Source organism: Pezoporus wallicus, unplaced genomic scaffold (genome assembly GCF_028554395.1).
Source record: "Pezoporus wallicus isolate ANWC-B61680 ecotype Strahan unplaced genomic scaffold, APGP_CSIRO_Pwel_v1 contig_8542, whole genome shotgun sequence".
Classification (NCBI taxonomy): Eukaryota; Metazoa; Chordata; class Aves; order Psittaciformes; family Psittacidae; genus Pezoporus; species Pezoporus wallicus.
This window is the reverse complement of record NW_026640148.1, coordinates 646,535-664,103: the sequence shown is the minus strand read 5'-3', so window position 1 is coordinate 664,103 and position 17,569 is coordinate 646,535. Positions and strand designations below refer to the sequence as shown.

Here is a 17,569-nt window from a genome sequence, read left to right as displayed (position 1 = left end):
CTGGCAAGGGAGCGTGGATCCCATGAGCTACCCTGGGGGTATGAGCCACAGTTCTGGATCACAAATAGCAGTTCCTGCACAAGCATCTCTGGAGAATGAGACAGACAGGGCTGAAACAGCCCAGGAGCAAAGTGAGTGACAGGGTTGGTTTTATCTTTAATCCATTCCACATGAGCAGAAGCCCTTTGGAACCATGAAGCGTTTGCTTCCCACTGCAGCTCTCGGAAATCAGCATGACCTATAGCTTTACTTCATGAATCCCTCTTGGTCTGCTCCGTACACCCCTGTGGAAGGGAATTTGCGTGCAGGGCTCTCAGGATCAGCCTGTTTTACCAGCACAAAGCTGCAGTTTCAGTATCTCCCTAAGACAACCAAAGCACTGAAAGGGGCAACTCCACCTTCTCCCAGCCCCTGCATCCCTCTTCCTCAAGCCATCACAGTGATCAGAAAAGAAAGGATCTCTTCCCCAGGCAGGGTATTTTTCAGCTGGATCAGTTCCCATGCAGTCACAGGAGCTGTAGTTTTGCCACAAAGCAAAGGCCAGGAAAAGGCTGGAATTGTGCCTTTAGAGCTTAATGCAGAATGATGAAGTTGCAGCCTCAGGTTCCTGGGTCATTTGTCCCTGCACAGAGCCTGGATTTATAGCCCTGGTTAGGAAAGTCTCCTTGGCTGCAGCTCTGTGGCTCTCTTTAAAATGGGCCAAATGCACACTCCTGGGTCCCAAAAGTACTGAGCTCCGGGGAACTCTGGAAGTAGTTAAAGTTGTCAGTTCGGGATCAGGTCTAAGTGGTTATTCACAATGGGCCTTGAAACTGCAACCATAGCATCACAGGCCAAGGGGAATGGCTTGAACCTGCCAGAGGGGAGACTGAGATGAGCTCTTAGGCAGAAGCTCTTCCCTGTGAGGGTGCTGAGGCGCTGGCACAGGGTGCCCAGAGAAGCTGTGGCTGCCCCATCCCTGGCAGTGTTCAAGGCCAGGTTGGACACAGGGGCTTGGAGCAAGTTGCTCTAGTGGAAGGGGTTCCTGCCCGTGGCAGGGGTTGGAGCTGGAGGAGCTTTAAGGTCCCTTCCAATGCAAACCATTTGATTTTCCTATGATTTATTTATATCCACACCAAGCCCAAGCTCAGCCTCCCGGATCTCACCTTCCACTGTATGGAGAGTTTGAGATCCCCATCCTTAGAGGCTTTCAAAACAGCCAGGCAAGACCTGAAGCAGCCTTGACTCTGAAGCATGCGCAGGAGGTTGGAGTAGAGACCTCCAGAGATCCCAATGGTGTTATCTGATTCTGCCTTCTCCCGCTTCATGTGCATCAGGCTCTGCTACACCATCACCACTGGCCTGACCAACACACAGCCCTCCCTGACTGACCCACAGGTCAGGGAGCCCAAGTCCATCATCTCTACCTGGCACTGGCTGCTTTTGCTCAGGAGGCAGAGCAAAGCACAGAGTGTACCTGTGCGCAGTTGTTCAAGGAGCGGACAGTCACAAGCAAGGCCCTTTGCCACCGCAGCATGCACCAGAATAAGCTTTGCTTTGCAAAGAAACTGGCCCAGAACTGGCAAGGATCCCAAGATGAAGACTGCAGAACATTTCTCCTCAGCAGGAAGGAGTCTGCATTCCCAGCAAGAATGAGTGTGAAATACAAATCACTGAGCACTTGCTGCTGTTTGTCCAGGTCGTTACAGAGCACCCATGGGTACCTACAGTAAAGGATGGATGACAGGGGCTATCTTGTCATTTCCATGTGGCCCTTCAGGGATTTTAGCAGCTTTCATCCCCTAGATTGAAATCAGACCAGGTGAAAACACACCACAAATTCCTTTTGGATGAGACAGCCTAGGGACACACCAGGGGCTGGGAATCAGTGGCAGGGGACTCAGAGCGAGTCCTGAGCCATCAGCCCGTTTGCAAAGATGAGCGTTGAGCTCACAGCTCTTCTTGCAGAGCCCCGCTCTGGGGTCATTTCTTCATCCCAGAGGACGGGCCGCAGTTTCCTGGTGCTCCTCAAGCCTGGAACTTCATCTGTAGGTAACAGGGCGAGAGCAGCCAAACGGCCAGCCCTGGCAATGCAAGCTTGCTGCCATCTCCCGGCTGGCTTTGGCCATGCAAAATGTCACAGGACACGTTTTCCCAGCTGGAAAAGTCCGCATTTTGAGATAAAAATCCTTCCTAGCTCCCTTCTGCCCCTGGGATGCCCCAGGTTCTGCAGCCACCCAACTGACCAGGAACCAGGAACCGGAGTTCCAGAGAAAGAAAAACCTCCCAGTCCACTTGGGACTTCCATGGGGGTTGCTGTTTGCTGTTTCTCTGTGCGTGGTGCAGCTCGTGGCTCACGTCACAGAGACTAAAGTGAAATGAATGAGTCCCCTTAAGAAGGCTCCAGGGATGCTCAGTGACCTGTGCAGCATCCTGGGGACACAGGGAGCTTCCCGTAGTGATAAGACCACAAAGGAAGGTTTATTTCTCTAGACACTGACTCAGCTTTCATCTCCGGCAGCGTTTCTCAATCAGTCATTTCAAAATGTTTTGCCAGCAGTACTTAACCCCTGCAACACCTCTGTGGTATAGGGCTCAGCAGCCACACACCCCAAACAGGGTGACTGGATGGAGGAGACAAGTAACTCCGTCAAAGAAGGAAGGAAGGAGCAAAGAAATGATGATATCCCCAGTTCCCCATCCCATGTCCTAGCAAAACCATCCCCACAAGCCTCCAAATGGTCAGCATGCAGCCCATTTTCCCATGCTATGTACTCCATTCACTAGCCAAGTTAATGGTGGCTAAGAATAGAGCCCAGATGCCCTCCTGGCCTGAAAATCTTCCTGCCCTCAAGGAAATGCAAAGCCCGAGTGGTCTGTGGCATGTGTGGGACATGAACAATGAGCCAGAGCTATTGAAAGCTTGCACATATCAAAGAATCCACCAAAAATCACTGCTTTTACATAATCTCTGTTCCAGTTCGGGGCAATAAGTGTTTAGCAAGGATAGCACAGAACAGAGCAATGGATCTATAAAGGATCTATAAAGGATTCCTATAAATGAATCCTTCATTGGTATAGAGATTATACCAGACAGAGCCAGAGCTGTTCAGATGTCTGTTTTCTGTTACCTATTTCTGCCTATTTATCACTGTGACAAATGCACAATCCTGTAACCATCTGCTATTTCTGAACAAAGACCATTTGATGGGATGCCTTTAGAAAACTGCATCTTAAGTGCAATTTACCACTGCGTTATTCTGGGGGGAACAGGAATTATTGTATAGTGCCATTTTATATCCACAGTCCCCAATACATTTGGGAAATGTCCCAAAACACACTGAACATAGCACTGTGGGGTTCTGCATCACTGCTAAGAATCAAAGCATTCATGTGCAGAATAAAGAGCAATTTCTTTCTGCATAAGCATTTTCCTTCTGTTGCCTGAATCCAGGCTCTTGATAATCAGCAATTACAGGGAAGAGCTGTAACAATCAGATGGCAGTTTGCACTTGCAGAGAACCATGCTATTTATTGCGTCAGTTATTCAGATGGAGAAAGCTGTTTGGAATCCTACTGGTAAATGAAAAAAGGAAGCTATTTCAGAAAGCTGAAATGGTATTAATAGAGAGTCTAAAGAGCCTAGAGAAGAACACAATCCATTTGGAACTGATTTGGTTTGCTCAGAAACAGGAAGGAGTAAATATGGGATTTAAGGAGCTTTTCCTGCACTAAAATGTGTTACTTTTTGAATGATGTTTTACCAAATCGTCTTTAATGTAGTATTTTGGAAGGTGATATATAGGCTTCTATAGCACCACTGGCTATAGCACCATTAACCTCCAGTAAATGACAGTTCATTCACCTGTACCACACACAGGCCCCAGACTCTGACTGTTCAGATTTACAAACAGAAAGGCTGAGGCAGAGGCTATGGAATGATGAATCACAGTTAATTCTACAATCATGGCCTCCAGCTCCCCTTTGCTTGCAGAGAGGGGGTTAAAAACCCAATTCCCAGTGTGAAATAATGAATAAAGAATCCTGCAAGACCTCTTACAGCACAGAGGTTTTGTTCCTTTTCCATGCCAAGGCCTGACCTTCAGCGAGCTGCCTGCTCAGAACCCCTACCCATGAACCCACATTGAAGCCAGGCAGGTGATACTGTGAAGCCTCCCATGGTGGCCAGGTCTGGGAGGACCTACCCTGGCTCTGCCCCACTCCATCAGGGCAGGGACACTTATCCTGGGCATAGGGAACCCAGGCCTAGTGCCAGGAGGGAGGAATGCATCCCTCCCATGCACGGGTCAGCTGCTGCATGGCAACAAGAGCAGGGGTTTCCATAGCACTGCAAACAAGAGAACAGGAGACAGGAGGGAGCCCAGAGCTGAGCTGAGCTGCTGCCACGTCGCATCCATGACCACATCCACATCCATGACCACGGCACCCCTCGGAGAGGAGCCGCGAGGAGCTCTCCTTTAGGTGAGAAACCAGAGAATAAAGGGGTGAGGGCAAGCACAGCAGTTTCCTTTCTGTTTTGACATCAGATTGAGTCTCACTCAGACAAGTGAAGGTGCTGGTGTGTGTCACCATTCACAAACCCTTCCTTCCCCATGGGAGAACGGGAGGGGATGTATTGGGAAACAGGGCACATCTGTCCCTGGAAGAGCTGCTCTGCATCATCTTGGAGTGGTTTCCCTGCGAGCACAATGAGCCTTCCCTGCAAGCGATGGGATCATTGAAATCATTTGAGTGTACAAAACAAAGGCTCATCCAGTGCCCCGGGAACCCAGTGGATGGATCTGTGCTGGGTTTGAGAGCTGTTTGCCTGTTTACTTTGGCAGCTTCTTTTCTGCAGCTTGATGCTAAGGAAAAGGGCTGAATATGTATTTCAGTAAATTAAAACCATGGATGCCTTATCTATTGGCTATTGGTATGTAGCTACTGAAACATTAAAGTGTCAGAGGCAGTGAAATATATGCCAAAGGATTCTGGCAACAAAGCTACTTTTGTATTTGCATTATTTAGCTTAATAATTATAATTCCCCCAACCAGCACTTCTGTAGCTTTTGGCATTGTTTCCAATGTGATGTGCAAACAACCTATAAAAAAAGCCCCCAAAATACCTTGATAAAGTGTGTATTTATAAGTTAATCTTAGAAACAGATTCCTATACTTGTCTAAAACACTATTATAAAGCACTTTTAATCTCAAAGGGTTGCACTGATAATTATTTTCCATATACCAGTATCCTCTGCCTAGTCCTGCTTTTCAGTCCCGTTCCCTGCAGCGGGAATTTAAATCAACCACATGAGGATGTTTATGAGAAGGGGTTTAGATGATAGAACCAAGAAGAGCACTAAGAGGGCTGAACATCCCAGTGTTTGCTGGCCACAAAGTGTGTTCAATGGAATGCTGCAGGCGTTTGCCTTCCTGCCCCTGCCCTGATGCGGTTTCCTCCAAAGCTCACATCAGCAGCAGGGGTTATGTTGTTCCAGGATGCAGATGAGGGACCCCTAGGGAAAAATACCCCACTGAGTTATGCAAACATGAAATCAAACCAACACACCAACAGGGCTTTGGGAAAAGGCTCTACAAGAGCTGAGGAAGAGAGGGAAAACATTTGGGATGCATTGGAACAGCCTAAATTCCACCTCGGCCTCTGCATCTCATCGACAGGGAAGGTTTGGCACCTCTAAAGAATAAGATACTAATTGGGCAGCTGCACAAACACAGCCAATAGGAACCACAAAGCACCGAGGACATGTACATGGAAATTAGGCCAGATGAGTTTAGCTCAAAATGCTTACAACCTGGAGGCTGTTCAGAGCAAGAAATGATGCTCTAAAATAGCCCTAAAACCAGTGCGAGTAGAAGAGGAGATTTTCTTCCATGTCTTAAGCCAGTGAGGATCAGGAACGGTCCCAGCAGCAGAACTGCATCAATTCACTAATACCTCCTTGGACCCAGATTGCCACTTCTGTTGATGAAAGGGTAACTTTAACAATGGTATATCTGTTCTTTGTAAGTGAGCACATTACAATTACACCTTTTCCCCTAGGAACCACAGCAAAGGCTACAAAAAGAGACAGGATTCAGGGAAAGCAAATCCTAACCTTCAACAGTTTGCCAGCCTAACATTAAACACGACAGAGTTCCCTGCAGCATGTCTGTGCAGTGCAACAGCCAGTCAGCCTTATTGCAAGAAACCCACAGTAATGAAGCAGCTCCTGATAAGAGCTTTAGGGACTACAAATGTTGCTTGTGAAGCAGCAATAGGAGGATGAAAAAGTATGGGTGTGGATTAGATCTGGAGATGCGGGTGGAAGAACAGGCAAGGGTTGCTTGTTGTCTCCAAATTGGATTGTCTTTGCTGTCCCATCAGTGTGTGCGTAAGGAGGACTGTGTTTTACATTAGCCAGGGATGAACATCTCCCTTTGGGGGTCAGAACACAAATATTTTCCAGTTGACTGGAGCTTGTTGTTAATTCCTACAGACACAAAAGGCTCAGTGGTTCAGATCCAGAAGACCCCAGAGTCCATCAGTCTGTAAAACCTACTGCATCAGCTACTGGCAGGTCCCAGCTGACTGATGTGTTTATGGTTTTCCTTGGGCCAGGGTCAAGACTGTCATCTGCACATACAATGTCAACATCTGAAAGTCTCTTTTCCAAAACCGGAAGGGAATCCCAGCTTGTGCTGCCAGGTAAGACCATGATGCTCCAGCAGCTTTTGGTTGTTAGGTAAAAGGAGAGGCCGATCACTGGCTTCTTATAAGCTGTGCCCAACTTCCTGCTCATGATTGAGCACTGCTCAGGTGGGATGCAGCAGATCAGAGCCTCTTTGCACCAGTCCTGATATTCTGCCTCGTGTCTTCTACATCCTTTTTTTTTTTTTTCAGAAATCCCAGGAAAGGATGAAGAAAAAGCAAAGAAAAACCCATCTGCAGTTCCTCCAGATTTCGATATCTTCTCAATAAGGGAAAAGGAAAGACAAAAGGCTCAGGAGGTACGTATATGTGCTTTAGGTCAATGTATACACAAGCAGTTCACTGGGGCAGGCAACCAAGGAATATAACATCGAAATCTAGTGCATGAGAGAAATAATAGCTGCCAGATTTAGCTAAGATTCCCCCAGATCAGCTTTAAGTCCATGATGAGAGATTAAGTTTACCAAGAGCAGATCTGAGCACAGTCTTGCTGGTTGCTGGTGCAAAAGGTGGATGTTGTCACATTGTCTGCCTGCTTCAAGATTTACCACTCATTCGTGTTCCTGGAGAAGAAATCAGTGCTAACAGCACTTTGTATGTTTCTGTATAAAGCTTTGATGCAAGATCTCTTGCTTTCCACTTCAAAAGGCTTGGCTTTCTGCTTGGAAAGCTGTATTCCAATGTTGGATGTGACCTTCTGAACTGCCAGCAAACAAAATGGCTGGGAAGAAGCATAACATGGATTTCATGCCTTAGGTTTCTCTCCATAAGACAGGGAATTGCAACCAGACCAGAGAGCTGGGTCCCAGGAATGTCTCTTTCTTATTTCTACAGTGGACTTCCCTTAGGGCATGCCATCCAAAGGAACAGCCTACTGCACCTCTGAGAGCTCTGATTGCTGCACACAGTTGCAGAAGCCAGGCAGTGGTATGGAAGCAAGAGGCCTTTGTTTCTAAATCACAAAGGGAGCCTCCTCACTTCACACTGATGACTGATACAGTCTGGTGTTCTCTTGGGTTGAAAGTCACTTCATTAGTTCAGGGAAGGGCTTCGGATGTCTGCTGAGTGACATCCTCAGCCTTACCCATGCCCAAACTGTGCAGACAGCAATGAATTGCACTTCATCCCATGTGAAAGCACTGAGTATGAACAACCTTTTACCTTCCAGAAAGCTCTGGGGTGGGTTTAAACAGACGATCTCAACATGAACTTGAAGGTTTACATGCCTTTGTGATAGCTGGAATAGTCAGTATTGAGTGTGGGCTGTCCTCTTGTTCCCTTTTAATAGGGGACTTGAAGGATGAATCTCTGCAAATTTCCATTCTCTCCCAGGAATAACCCAGGAAGGCAAAATGAGGACAGTGAGTAGGTACAAACCGGCACAGCTGGTGGCTGGATGCAGAATACAAATCAACAACCTAATGGGAACAAATGCTAAGAAAGGAAGCGTTTCGCAAGTACCATGGGTATTAGTTAGATGAACCAGGCAAACGTGCTGCAGCAGGGAATCAGCCACCTTCTAGACTGTGAATAATCCCTCGTGCCTTTAAACCCACAGCAAACACAGCACATAATCACATCGTCCACATAACTGCTTTTTCATAGGAACGTGAAAGGATGAAGACCATGAAAATCCATGAGAAAACCACTTATTCTACTAAAGTAAAAGCAAAGCAAAAAGAGTTAAGGCAAGCTCTGCAACAGGAAGAAAAGGAGGAGGCCAGAAAACAGGCAACAAATGAAGAGAGACTGAAAGCTCATCAGAAGAGTCTTTTACGGGAGACAGCCTGTAAAAGAGGTAGGGAACAGTTGGTATCTTTGTAATGGTGCTGCTCAGCTGGGTGACAGCCTAAAGCAAAACTCAGAGAGGGGATGGGAGCAGCAGTTAGTTCTAGCTGACTCTGGTGAGCTCTTGTAGACATAGCACTTACACACTGCATGGTGCCAGCCTCTGCCCCATCTCCATCTCATGCCTCGTGTCACCTCCACTTCCATGGCCTGGGTTACACCATCCCCTGTGGCCTTCACAGTAGCTGGGATCATTCAGAATCAGCTGGGGCCATGTAGGACCTTGTGTCATGGAGATGTTAATACTAAGCTGACTTAAAGTTGGATTTTAGTGGATGTGGGCCTCTGATATGAGGAGCAGCTTTGCTATTAATGTTTACAGGACATTAACCTTTGTAAGGACCAGATTCCCCACTCCATTCTACCTGGTTTTACCCCACAAAAGCCCACATGAAACTGATCCTAAACAAAGTCAAAACTACAATAAAGTAACTGGTATTGCTGGCTCCAGTGCCAGCCACATCCATGTTCATGACAGCCTACATGTCCACTGTGTTTTGCCTCGGCTATATTTCCTACTCTAGTCTGATCAGCTTTATCTTCTCATTGCAGATTACCCAGCAAACAAGCAGACCTTCCGTGACTACATAAATGACATAAGAGAGATATCTTTACTTGAGGTACTTGGCTTTAAGAATATTACTTTCTATTAATTCCATTACTGTTCCTGGTATTGCTTTCGTTTGGTTTTGGGGTTTTCCTCCCCTGAGATCCATCTCCTAGAGATTCTACCAAGGAGGAGTACATCAGACCTCATGAACTGGCTGTCCAAGTCCTGTGTTAAAGACACTCATAGTCAATAGCCTAGCAATTCCAAACCAAGAAAAGAACATAGGTCATTGGCACCATCCAGTAGCAACTATTTCATTGTATAATATATATAGTAGATATAAAAATATATATTTAGTATATGTGATATATATCATATATATACACTGACCTTTTGGCTCCTGCTGTCCTATACGTAAGTTATAGCTGGGAGCTGTTCTGAACTCAGAATAAGGGACCCATGCTGGAATATCCCCATTATTCACCTCTATTGTTGTTCTGTAACAGACTGAATTAAACTTTGTCAGCCAGCGGCTAATGCAGTGCTGAGATTTCTGGTTTCTGTCCTTAATTTCACCTTTTATTTGCTATATTACTTCTGAAATATCTCCTGGCCCCTATGCACCTAGTTTGTGTTAAGACACATACCGTGGTTTGAAAACCTTACCCTCTCTACCACCAACTATAAGGTAACCAAGCACAAAGCTAAAGCAACATACCTTTAACACCAACCAACCAATGTGACTCTGCTGCCTTTTGGGTTCATTTCAGTTTGGCATAACAGTACAGAGAGAGGAAATTCAGAGGCTGGAGGAGATAGCAAGGAATGAGGAGAGGAAGGTGGAAAAGGCTGCATACTGCCTGAAGAAGGAAGCTGCCCGTTTTGAAGAGTTCCTGAAGGAGAGCCAGAAAAACTTTGTTCAAGCCCTGAAAATGTAATGGATGTTGAGGGAACCACCCCTGTGCCCTTTACACTGGACACAGGAGGTCTTTTGCTTTACCTCCTGCAGGGTTTTGGCTGGGAAATCCTCTGTGTCTGAGCTTGTCCAGAGTTACAGCCCTTTCTCCCTGCACATTCAAGGAAAGAGAGGAAGAACAATAGCTGGGGGATCCCCTCACTACAAAACCCTTTAATGAGGCTACAGTAAAGGAACCTACTGCTGACCCCACCACTTTTCTCCTTCTCACATCATCCTTACGAGAGGGAGATGCCTCTGACTGAATGCTCACAGCAAGAGCAGTCCCCTAAGAGGAGCCAGCTGAGCACGTGGGTATCACAAGAGCAGAACAGCAATTGATGCTCATCAGCAGCCAAATTAAAAGACTTTAACCTGGAAGCATCACTGGCCCCCCCATGCTGTCTTTGCCAATACAGGCAGGAGCCAAGCATCCCTTGGGATGCATGGATAGCAGGGATTTCTAGCACTCCCCTCACATCTATTTCTCTGTTTCATATGCATCTCAAATCCCTCCTCACTTCCTGATGAACCATTTCCCAGCTGATGTTCATTCCTTCTTCCCCAGTGATGAAAAAGAAGTTGAAGAGGAGACAAAGAAAATAGAGGAGGAGATCCAGGAGGTCAATTCCGAAATCAAGAAACTCCAACGGTAACGGTTGCACACTATTCCACTTTTCCTGCCCAGCCTTTAACAGCTCCTGCAGTGCTTCACCCTCCCACCCTTGGGGAACAGGGAATTGGGGAAGAAGATTTCTAAAAGTATTAAGTTTTAAGAGTGAGAATCCTGGAACGGTTTAGCGTTGGAAGGGACCTTAAAGCTCATCCAGTCCCAACCCCCAGCCATGGGCAGGGACACCTTCCACTAGAGCAGCTTGCTCCAAGCCCCTGTGTCCAACCTGGCCTTGAACACTGCCAGGGATTCATTTTCCAGGAAGAATTCCCAAACTAGCAAGCTGAGAGCCATAGGGATGTGACCAGGCAGCAGCCACATGAGGAACCACAGAAAGCACGCAGGGCAGGTTCCCCTTTGTCTCTGCATGTCCATGGAGATATGTGCCCTGTTGTCGCTTCTCTGGCTGATGCTGAATATCAGGAGTTGGAAAGAACCTGTTCAAACAGGGGCTCTTCCTCCCTGCTAACAAACTCTGTCCCCTTCTCTCAACCCAGAGGCGTATCCGAATTGACGGTCAATCTGAAGGAGTACAGGATGTACGGGAAATTCCTCCGTCAACTCTCAGAGTGGCAGGGGAAACATAGCAAAAGGAACACAAGCACAAGGGATGTGAAAACAGCACCCAGTGCTAGAGAAGGAGATGCCTCACCTCCCATCACTGCAGAGCAGGGTGAGTGCCAGGGGCGAGCTGCCCACCCCTCACTGGGACAGCCCCATGCTCTAAGGGTCCATCCCTCCTTGTCTCCAGGCCAAGGTGGGGCAGCAGGGACAGATGCTGCCAGTCCCAGCAGTACCAATAATATGGATGTGCCAAGTTTCCTGCTCTCTTCAAAGCCTTTGACTGTCGAGTCTTTGCGGGACAGCATAGAGCTCCTGAAGCCTCTGTCACCAAGGCAAACGTAAGTACAAGACAATGCACACAACAGACTGAAGTACTATAGGGAGCCCTCAGCTGAGGGAGTCAGCATAGAGGAAACCCACTCCTCAGCTTTGGGGGCATATGGAGATCTGGGTCTGATTGGAGCAAGTCAAACCAGCAGTAGAAATCTATCAGGTGCACAAGTCAGCACCTAGGTACCTGCTCCATCCTCAAATCCTCTGCTCAGAGCCTTGCCAGAAGGATTTGGGGTGGCCTTGAGTGTTTTGCCATTAATGAAGGCCTGAGGCCACTGTAGACCCACATTGCATTGAATGCTCTCACTAAGAGCCTTCAGGCAGTACCTGCTGGGCTGCAGGCAGAGAATCACTGCTGTAACACAGGCAGGGCCAGCCCAAGAAGAGGAAGGGCAGGTGGGACTATGGGATAAGTATGTCCAGATCCAGCTTCTTGAGGCAAATAGAGCAATTGCTTGGAAAAGCAAAGCAGGAGTGGCTGGTGAACTTCCCAAGCCCCAAAAAACAGGCTACCAATAGAGTTTGAAGTAAGTCATTGCTGCAGGGCCATTTCCTCTGCCTCCACTCAGAGCATTGCAGATTCCAGGTTCTCCCAAGTCATTGCACTCACTGGGCTGCTGCCACATGGCAGGAATGATGCAGACACAAGTGGGCTGATATTGACACTATGCACGTGGAGTTTTCACCTCTCTGTGGCACAGGGGATCAGGTCCAAGTGAAGGTGTTGAGCAGGCTCTGCTACCAACAGGAGTAAACAGCAGCAGCAAACACCAACAGTGCCCCTCATTCACTAACAAGGTCTCCTTTGAGCTGGCATTTCTCCAAGGGGCTGACACACAAAATGCTTTTTCAGGACCTTACTGGAGGATGCAGAAACCAAAACGAGCTCGGATGAAGATGAGGTCAGGAGTTTCATGTTGAATATTCACAGTTTCTGTTTGTCCTGTGTCATTTACTGATGTTACTGATTTCTTTCACCCTCTAAGTATTCATTATGCTATTGAGGACTTCCTGCAGCCATCACCTGACAAAAACCTACCATTACCCCAAAGCTTGCCCTCCCCCAGTGAGGGGGGTGGCACTAGATGATCTCCAGAGGTCCCTTCTGACCCTAATGATTCTATGATCCTATATCACGTTATACAATGGGAGATTGGGAAATGAGGGAAGTTATTGGGTTTTCAATGGAAAACCAAAATGAGGAAGGCAGAGATTCCCAGCATGTGTTTTCCACTCCAGGAGCCCGAGCTGTACTTTACTGATCCCCAACAACTGCTGTCTATTTTCATGGAGATGGAGGATGAGAAGTTCTCCGTCCTCCAGAAATCCCAGGAGGCAGAGGAAAGTCTGAACAAGGTCCTACAGACTTTTATCACCACACATGAAAGCATGTAAGTGTGATCCTGCCCCAGCTTTAAACATAAGTGACCCCCTCTTCTCCCCACTAGCACTTCACCGTTGGGCTGCACGTTGCAGACCACAGGCAATGCTGCTCATGCAGCACACAACAAAGACTCTTTCTCACCCCATAGAGCCCAAGCTGCAGCCCATCCAACTCATCATCTCGTGAGCCCATAGCAAAGTGTCTCCTCCATGTAATTCAGGAGATGGGACTCGAGCTTGAGAGTAGTTCCTTAGTCCTCAAGGCACAGGCTGGGGAACTGATTCATTCACATCCCAGAGCAAACAACAGCCAGAAGTACCATGTAATTCTCACCCAGAAAGATCCAAGGAAGACACCAGGCATGTCCTGGAGCGATCCAGACAAGCACCTATTCCAACTCAGTGCAAACCCTTCGTAGAAGAAGCCAGCAAGGAACCCAAGCGTATTTGTAGTATAGTGTTTCAGTGACAGGTAGGCACCCATGTTCCCATTTAAAGTGTAGTTTATCCCCTTGGAAAAGTTTATAAAGGTAATCTACTTCCCTCATTAGTTATTATAAAATCCCGACTATTCAGCCATGCCGCTGGTCCCTCCCCAGCCCCAGCATTTGTTGTTATTGCTGTTATTCCAAGAAATCCCTGGTTCCCTCTGCCTCAGGGCTGCGGGGGCAAGCTCCCCAGGAATGGCACGAGGTGTTACCTCCATCTGCCGGCAGCAGGAGGGATGGTCCCAGGCTGGAAGGCACCAGCAGCAGCAGCACAGGAGTCGCGTGTTTCAGAGATGCCCTTTCGCTATCCCTCCTTTCTCTTGTGGCCTAGGGAGACGGAGATAGCAGAGCTGAAAGAGCAGGTGGCCACTCTCAAGTCCTCCATCGCCGAGGAAGAAGAGAGAGCAGCAGATCTGAAGCTCAAAGCTCAGCTCTTTTCCTCTGGAGAAGGCAAAGCTGATGACGAGGTACGTGCCGAGATGAAGACAAGGGGGGGTTAGTGCATAAATGGTTCCTCTCCACCAGCCATACCCATCCTGGGAAGAAAGCAGTGGTTGCACTGGGGAGGGATGGGTGCTGTTTCTCAGCAACGGAGCAGGTTTGGGGCATTACTGAGGAGCAAAGTGATGTGTCTGCTGCATGCAGGGCCATGAGGCGGGAGTTGGGCTCACAGAGGCAAGTGGGCTGCAACCCACCCCAGGCCACAGCGACGCTGGGGAGATGAGACCAACAGGAGAATGGCTCCTCATCTATCCATCTATGCCAGACACTGGTGCTAGGGAAAGAGGGAAATGAGCAACTGAGCTTCGTTGAGGGAATTAAAGCGTGCTGACTTCCTCTGCTTTTGGAGGGATGCTGGGGTTCTACTGGGCAGAGCCTCTTACCACATCCCCTCTCATCTCTAGGACAAAATTCTCGCGAGCCTGAGCGAGAAGGTGAAGGAAGTCTATTGCCAATGCACTGGGGAGAGCGAGGGAAACCTGCAGACAGTGCAGATGCTAATGGTGTTGGAGAAAAGGCTCAACGATTTACTGGACAGTGCGGAGGGAATCCCACCAGAAAAGCTAGAACATGCTTTGAAACTCAAAGAAAAGGAACGGAAGATAAAGTAAGACAGGACACTCTTCTGGGAATGGGGCCTTTCCTTTTAATGCTGACAGCCAAAAGCAAAGCCAAGGATCAACCTGGGAAACTGAAAGCCTGTGTGACCAATCCATCCCATTTTACTTCTGTAAGGGCTTCACAGTCATAGTCCTTGCATGTCCCAACCAGTAGCTTACAGCTGCATTAGGAAAAACATGGAAACTACATTAGAAAAAGGCCAAATCTGGAATAATTAAAACCAAGTAATAATAATAATTAAAAAAAAAGTAAATTATTAAAACCAGATTCAAGGATGAGAATGATCACCGAGAGAAGTCAGTTTGCAGTAACAATATTTAAACTGATTAAATAGGGAAACCACTGCTCTGTGGTGATTTAGCACACTCAAGGTCTGACGTGTCCTGATACTTGGTCAGGCTTCAGCAGGTACATAAGGGCATTTGTCAGCAATGCCAGCCCTCAAATGGCTCTTCCACAAAACTCTTAAGTTAAATAGGAGCAAATTAACACCATCCATGGAGGTTGACATGAGACACATTCCTTTCGGCTTACACACATGAAATAGCAAAGATGCTGCTGGAGAGTTGATTGTGTCTGCCCATCCTCAAGTGAATCAGATCCAGCAGAGAAAAATCAAACAGTACGAGGATTTAAAGCCAGAACAGTGACATTGTCCTCCTACTTACTCTTTTTCTCTGCATCTTTCTTCACCTTTGTAGTGGAAACGGTGTGATGCTTCCTCCTGGTGTTCCGTAAAGGGTTTTGCATTCTTAACTTACAAAAGAAATAGGACACACTACTGCTACTCTGGGGAGGAAGGAGGGTAACTCAGGAAGGAGTCTGACCCCCTGGATAAAAAGCAAATCTCACCACCAACAAAAAAAAGAGACCCTCAAAGAACATTTAAACCTCTCCTGAAGATCAGGTTTAGAATTCATTTCCCCTCCACCAAAGTGTTCTATGAGCCCAGATCTGTTCCAGTGCTTCATTTCCATAGGGAATTGAAGCTGGTTAACAACATCAGCCTCCACTGTGCCCATTTAGTCAAAGTAGCTCCATGGTTACACTGGTGAGAGCTTCAGACACAATGAACATCATTCACCTCCAAAGCTGGTGAGCATCCCTGTCAACTGTAGAGTGTAAGTCACCTGCTGAAAGCGGTACAGAGCATGTTTGTAATGGAGAGCAACCATCCAACCTCTCCATTTGCAAAGCTTGACGTGCTTCTTTCACCCGTCACTCCAGAAAGGACAGGATCAGCTACAGCAAGTGTTTCCCTCTCACCACCTTCCCAGCAACAGGACTCCAGCATCAGCTATACCCAACCCCTCTGCTCCAGTGGCCTTACGCTATTAGATGCAAGAGGAAATGTTAGATGTTGATGTTATGTGTCAAAAGTGTATTTGATGCATTTAATTCATCCTTCATTCAAAAGGCTCAGAGAGGAAAAGCTGAGACAACAGGAGAAGCAGAAGGAGGAAAGACTGAAAAAGGCCCTGGAAAGGTCGAAAGCAACTGGGGAAATGAAGGTAAGTGCAGGAATCCATGGCAGTCCCTCACCAAACAGCCCCACTGCAGGGAAGCTGGGGGTACCTGAATATCAAGGACTTAAGGGAAGAGTGGTACAGTTCGGGGGTGGCACCCACACTCATGTGTACCTCAGTTTACAGGACTGATGTAACTTAAGCAACTGCTGGAGTAACACTGGTTATTCCAGCACAGTGCTTTAGGCCACAGCTCCTGGTGCACACTTCATGGGTCAACACGACAGTGAAGACATGGGCTATTGAGAACAGGCCCATTTACTCAAGTTAAAGCAATACGGTTCTGCAGTGTCCATCAGCTATTTCTTTGGACTTGCCTTCCTCAACAGTACAAATAAGACTTTAGTCAGAAACCAGTTGCAGGTGCAATAGCAGGCTGTAGAAGCTGATACAATAGCAAGCTGTAGAAGCTGACACAATAGCAGGCTGTAGAAGCTGATACAATAGCAGGCTGTAGAAGCTGATACAATAGCAGGCTGTAGAAGCTGATACAATAGCAAGCTGTAGAAGCTGATGCAATAGCAGGCTGCAGAAGCTGATGCAATAGCAGGCTGTAGAAGCTGATGCAATAGCAGGCTGTAGAAGCTGATGCAATAGCAGGCTGTAGAAGCTGATGCACAAGCACATGCATGGCCTTGAAGTGCTTGACACTTATTTTCTAATGGAATAAAACACACTTAAACCTGCCCAGAAGAGAGCAGGGGGCCACGGCCGCTCAAGCAGGAGCATGGCAAGGTGAATCAGCCTTAGGTGTGTGGTTCAGGCACACTGCCCCAGCGCAGCACTGACACAGGCAACTCTTCTTCCTCTGCAGACCAGCAGGAGGCTGATATTTCGCTCTGTCCTACCTCCCAAGAAGCCGAAAAGAAAGCCCAAACAAGAAGAAACAGATAAAGAGAAGGAGGAACAACTCTATTACTTCACCTGACAGCACAGCCTCACCCACAGCATGCAGGGCTGATGCTGCTCTTTTTCATAGGTCTACATTCTTGCTTGGTTGATCAACTTCACTCCTTCTTCTACCCCAAAATCCCAGGGGAAGATGCTGTGCCACAGCCCCTTTTCTCCCTCATCTTTTGCCTAAATAAATGAATTTAAATTGTCACATTTTGCTTCTCGGGTTCCTTCAAAGCAACGATGCTTTCCTCATGCAGGTTTTGATGCAAATAGCACTATCCCTCCAAACCTGACTAGTGAGATCTATCACAGTCCTGGCAACAATCTTTGTTAAGGCACAACTAAGTCAGGCACCCACAAGACATTTATTATAACCACAGATCTGCTGGAGGACTATAAAAACCCACGGCTAAGCATAGCCTTTAATCCAAGGGATGGGTTTCATTACAGACCACCTCACTACTGCGCACAAGACACAAGCAAAGGAAAACCAACAGCTCTGCAGAAATCAAGCTGCTAACAGCTAGCTTTAGGCCAGCTGC

The 17,569-nt window shown here is 47.4% G+C and overlaps 1 protein-coding gene across 1 annotated transcript; it reads left to right on the top strand.

Moving 5' to 3' along the window:
* Window positions 1-6,045: 6,045 nt before the first annotated feature.
* On the top strand, window positions 6,046-17,058 carry CFAP100 (cilia and flagella associated protein 100). The gene is made up of 15 exons (XM_057417750.1): window positions 6,046-6,207; window positions 6,594-6,685; window positions 6,881-6,987; window positions 8,294-8,486; window positions 9,089-9,156; window positions 9,857-10,020; window positions 10,610-10,693; window positions 11,212-11,387; window positions 11,466-11,616; window positions 12,465-12,513; window positions 12,851-13,002; window positions 13,814-13,949; window positions 14,388-14,590; window positions 16,022-16,115; window positions 16,945-17,058. Exons 1-15 carry the CDS (start codon window positions 6,146-6,148, stop codon window positions 17,056-17,058), a joined length of 1,845 nt encoding a protein of 614 aa, XP_057273733.1. The 5' UTR covers window positions 6,046-6,145.
* The last annotated feature ends 511 nt before the right edge of the window (window positions 17,059-17,569 follow it).

Coding starts and splice junctions, on each gene's coding strand:
- CFAP100 (XM_057417750.1), top strand. CDS start 6,146: ATGTCTGTGCAGTGCAACAGCCAGTCAGCCTTATTGCAAGAAACCCAC. Junction 10,021..10,609: donor TTTGTTCAAGCCCTGAAAAT/GTAATGGATGTT, acceptor CTTCTTCCCCAG/TGATGAAAAAGAAGTTGAAG. Junction 14,591..16,021: donor GAAAAGGAACGGAAGATAAA/GTAAGACAGGAC, acceptor TTCATTCAAAAG/GCTCAGAGAGGAAAAGCTGA.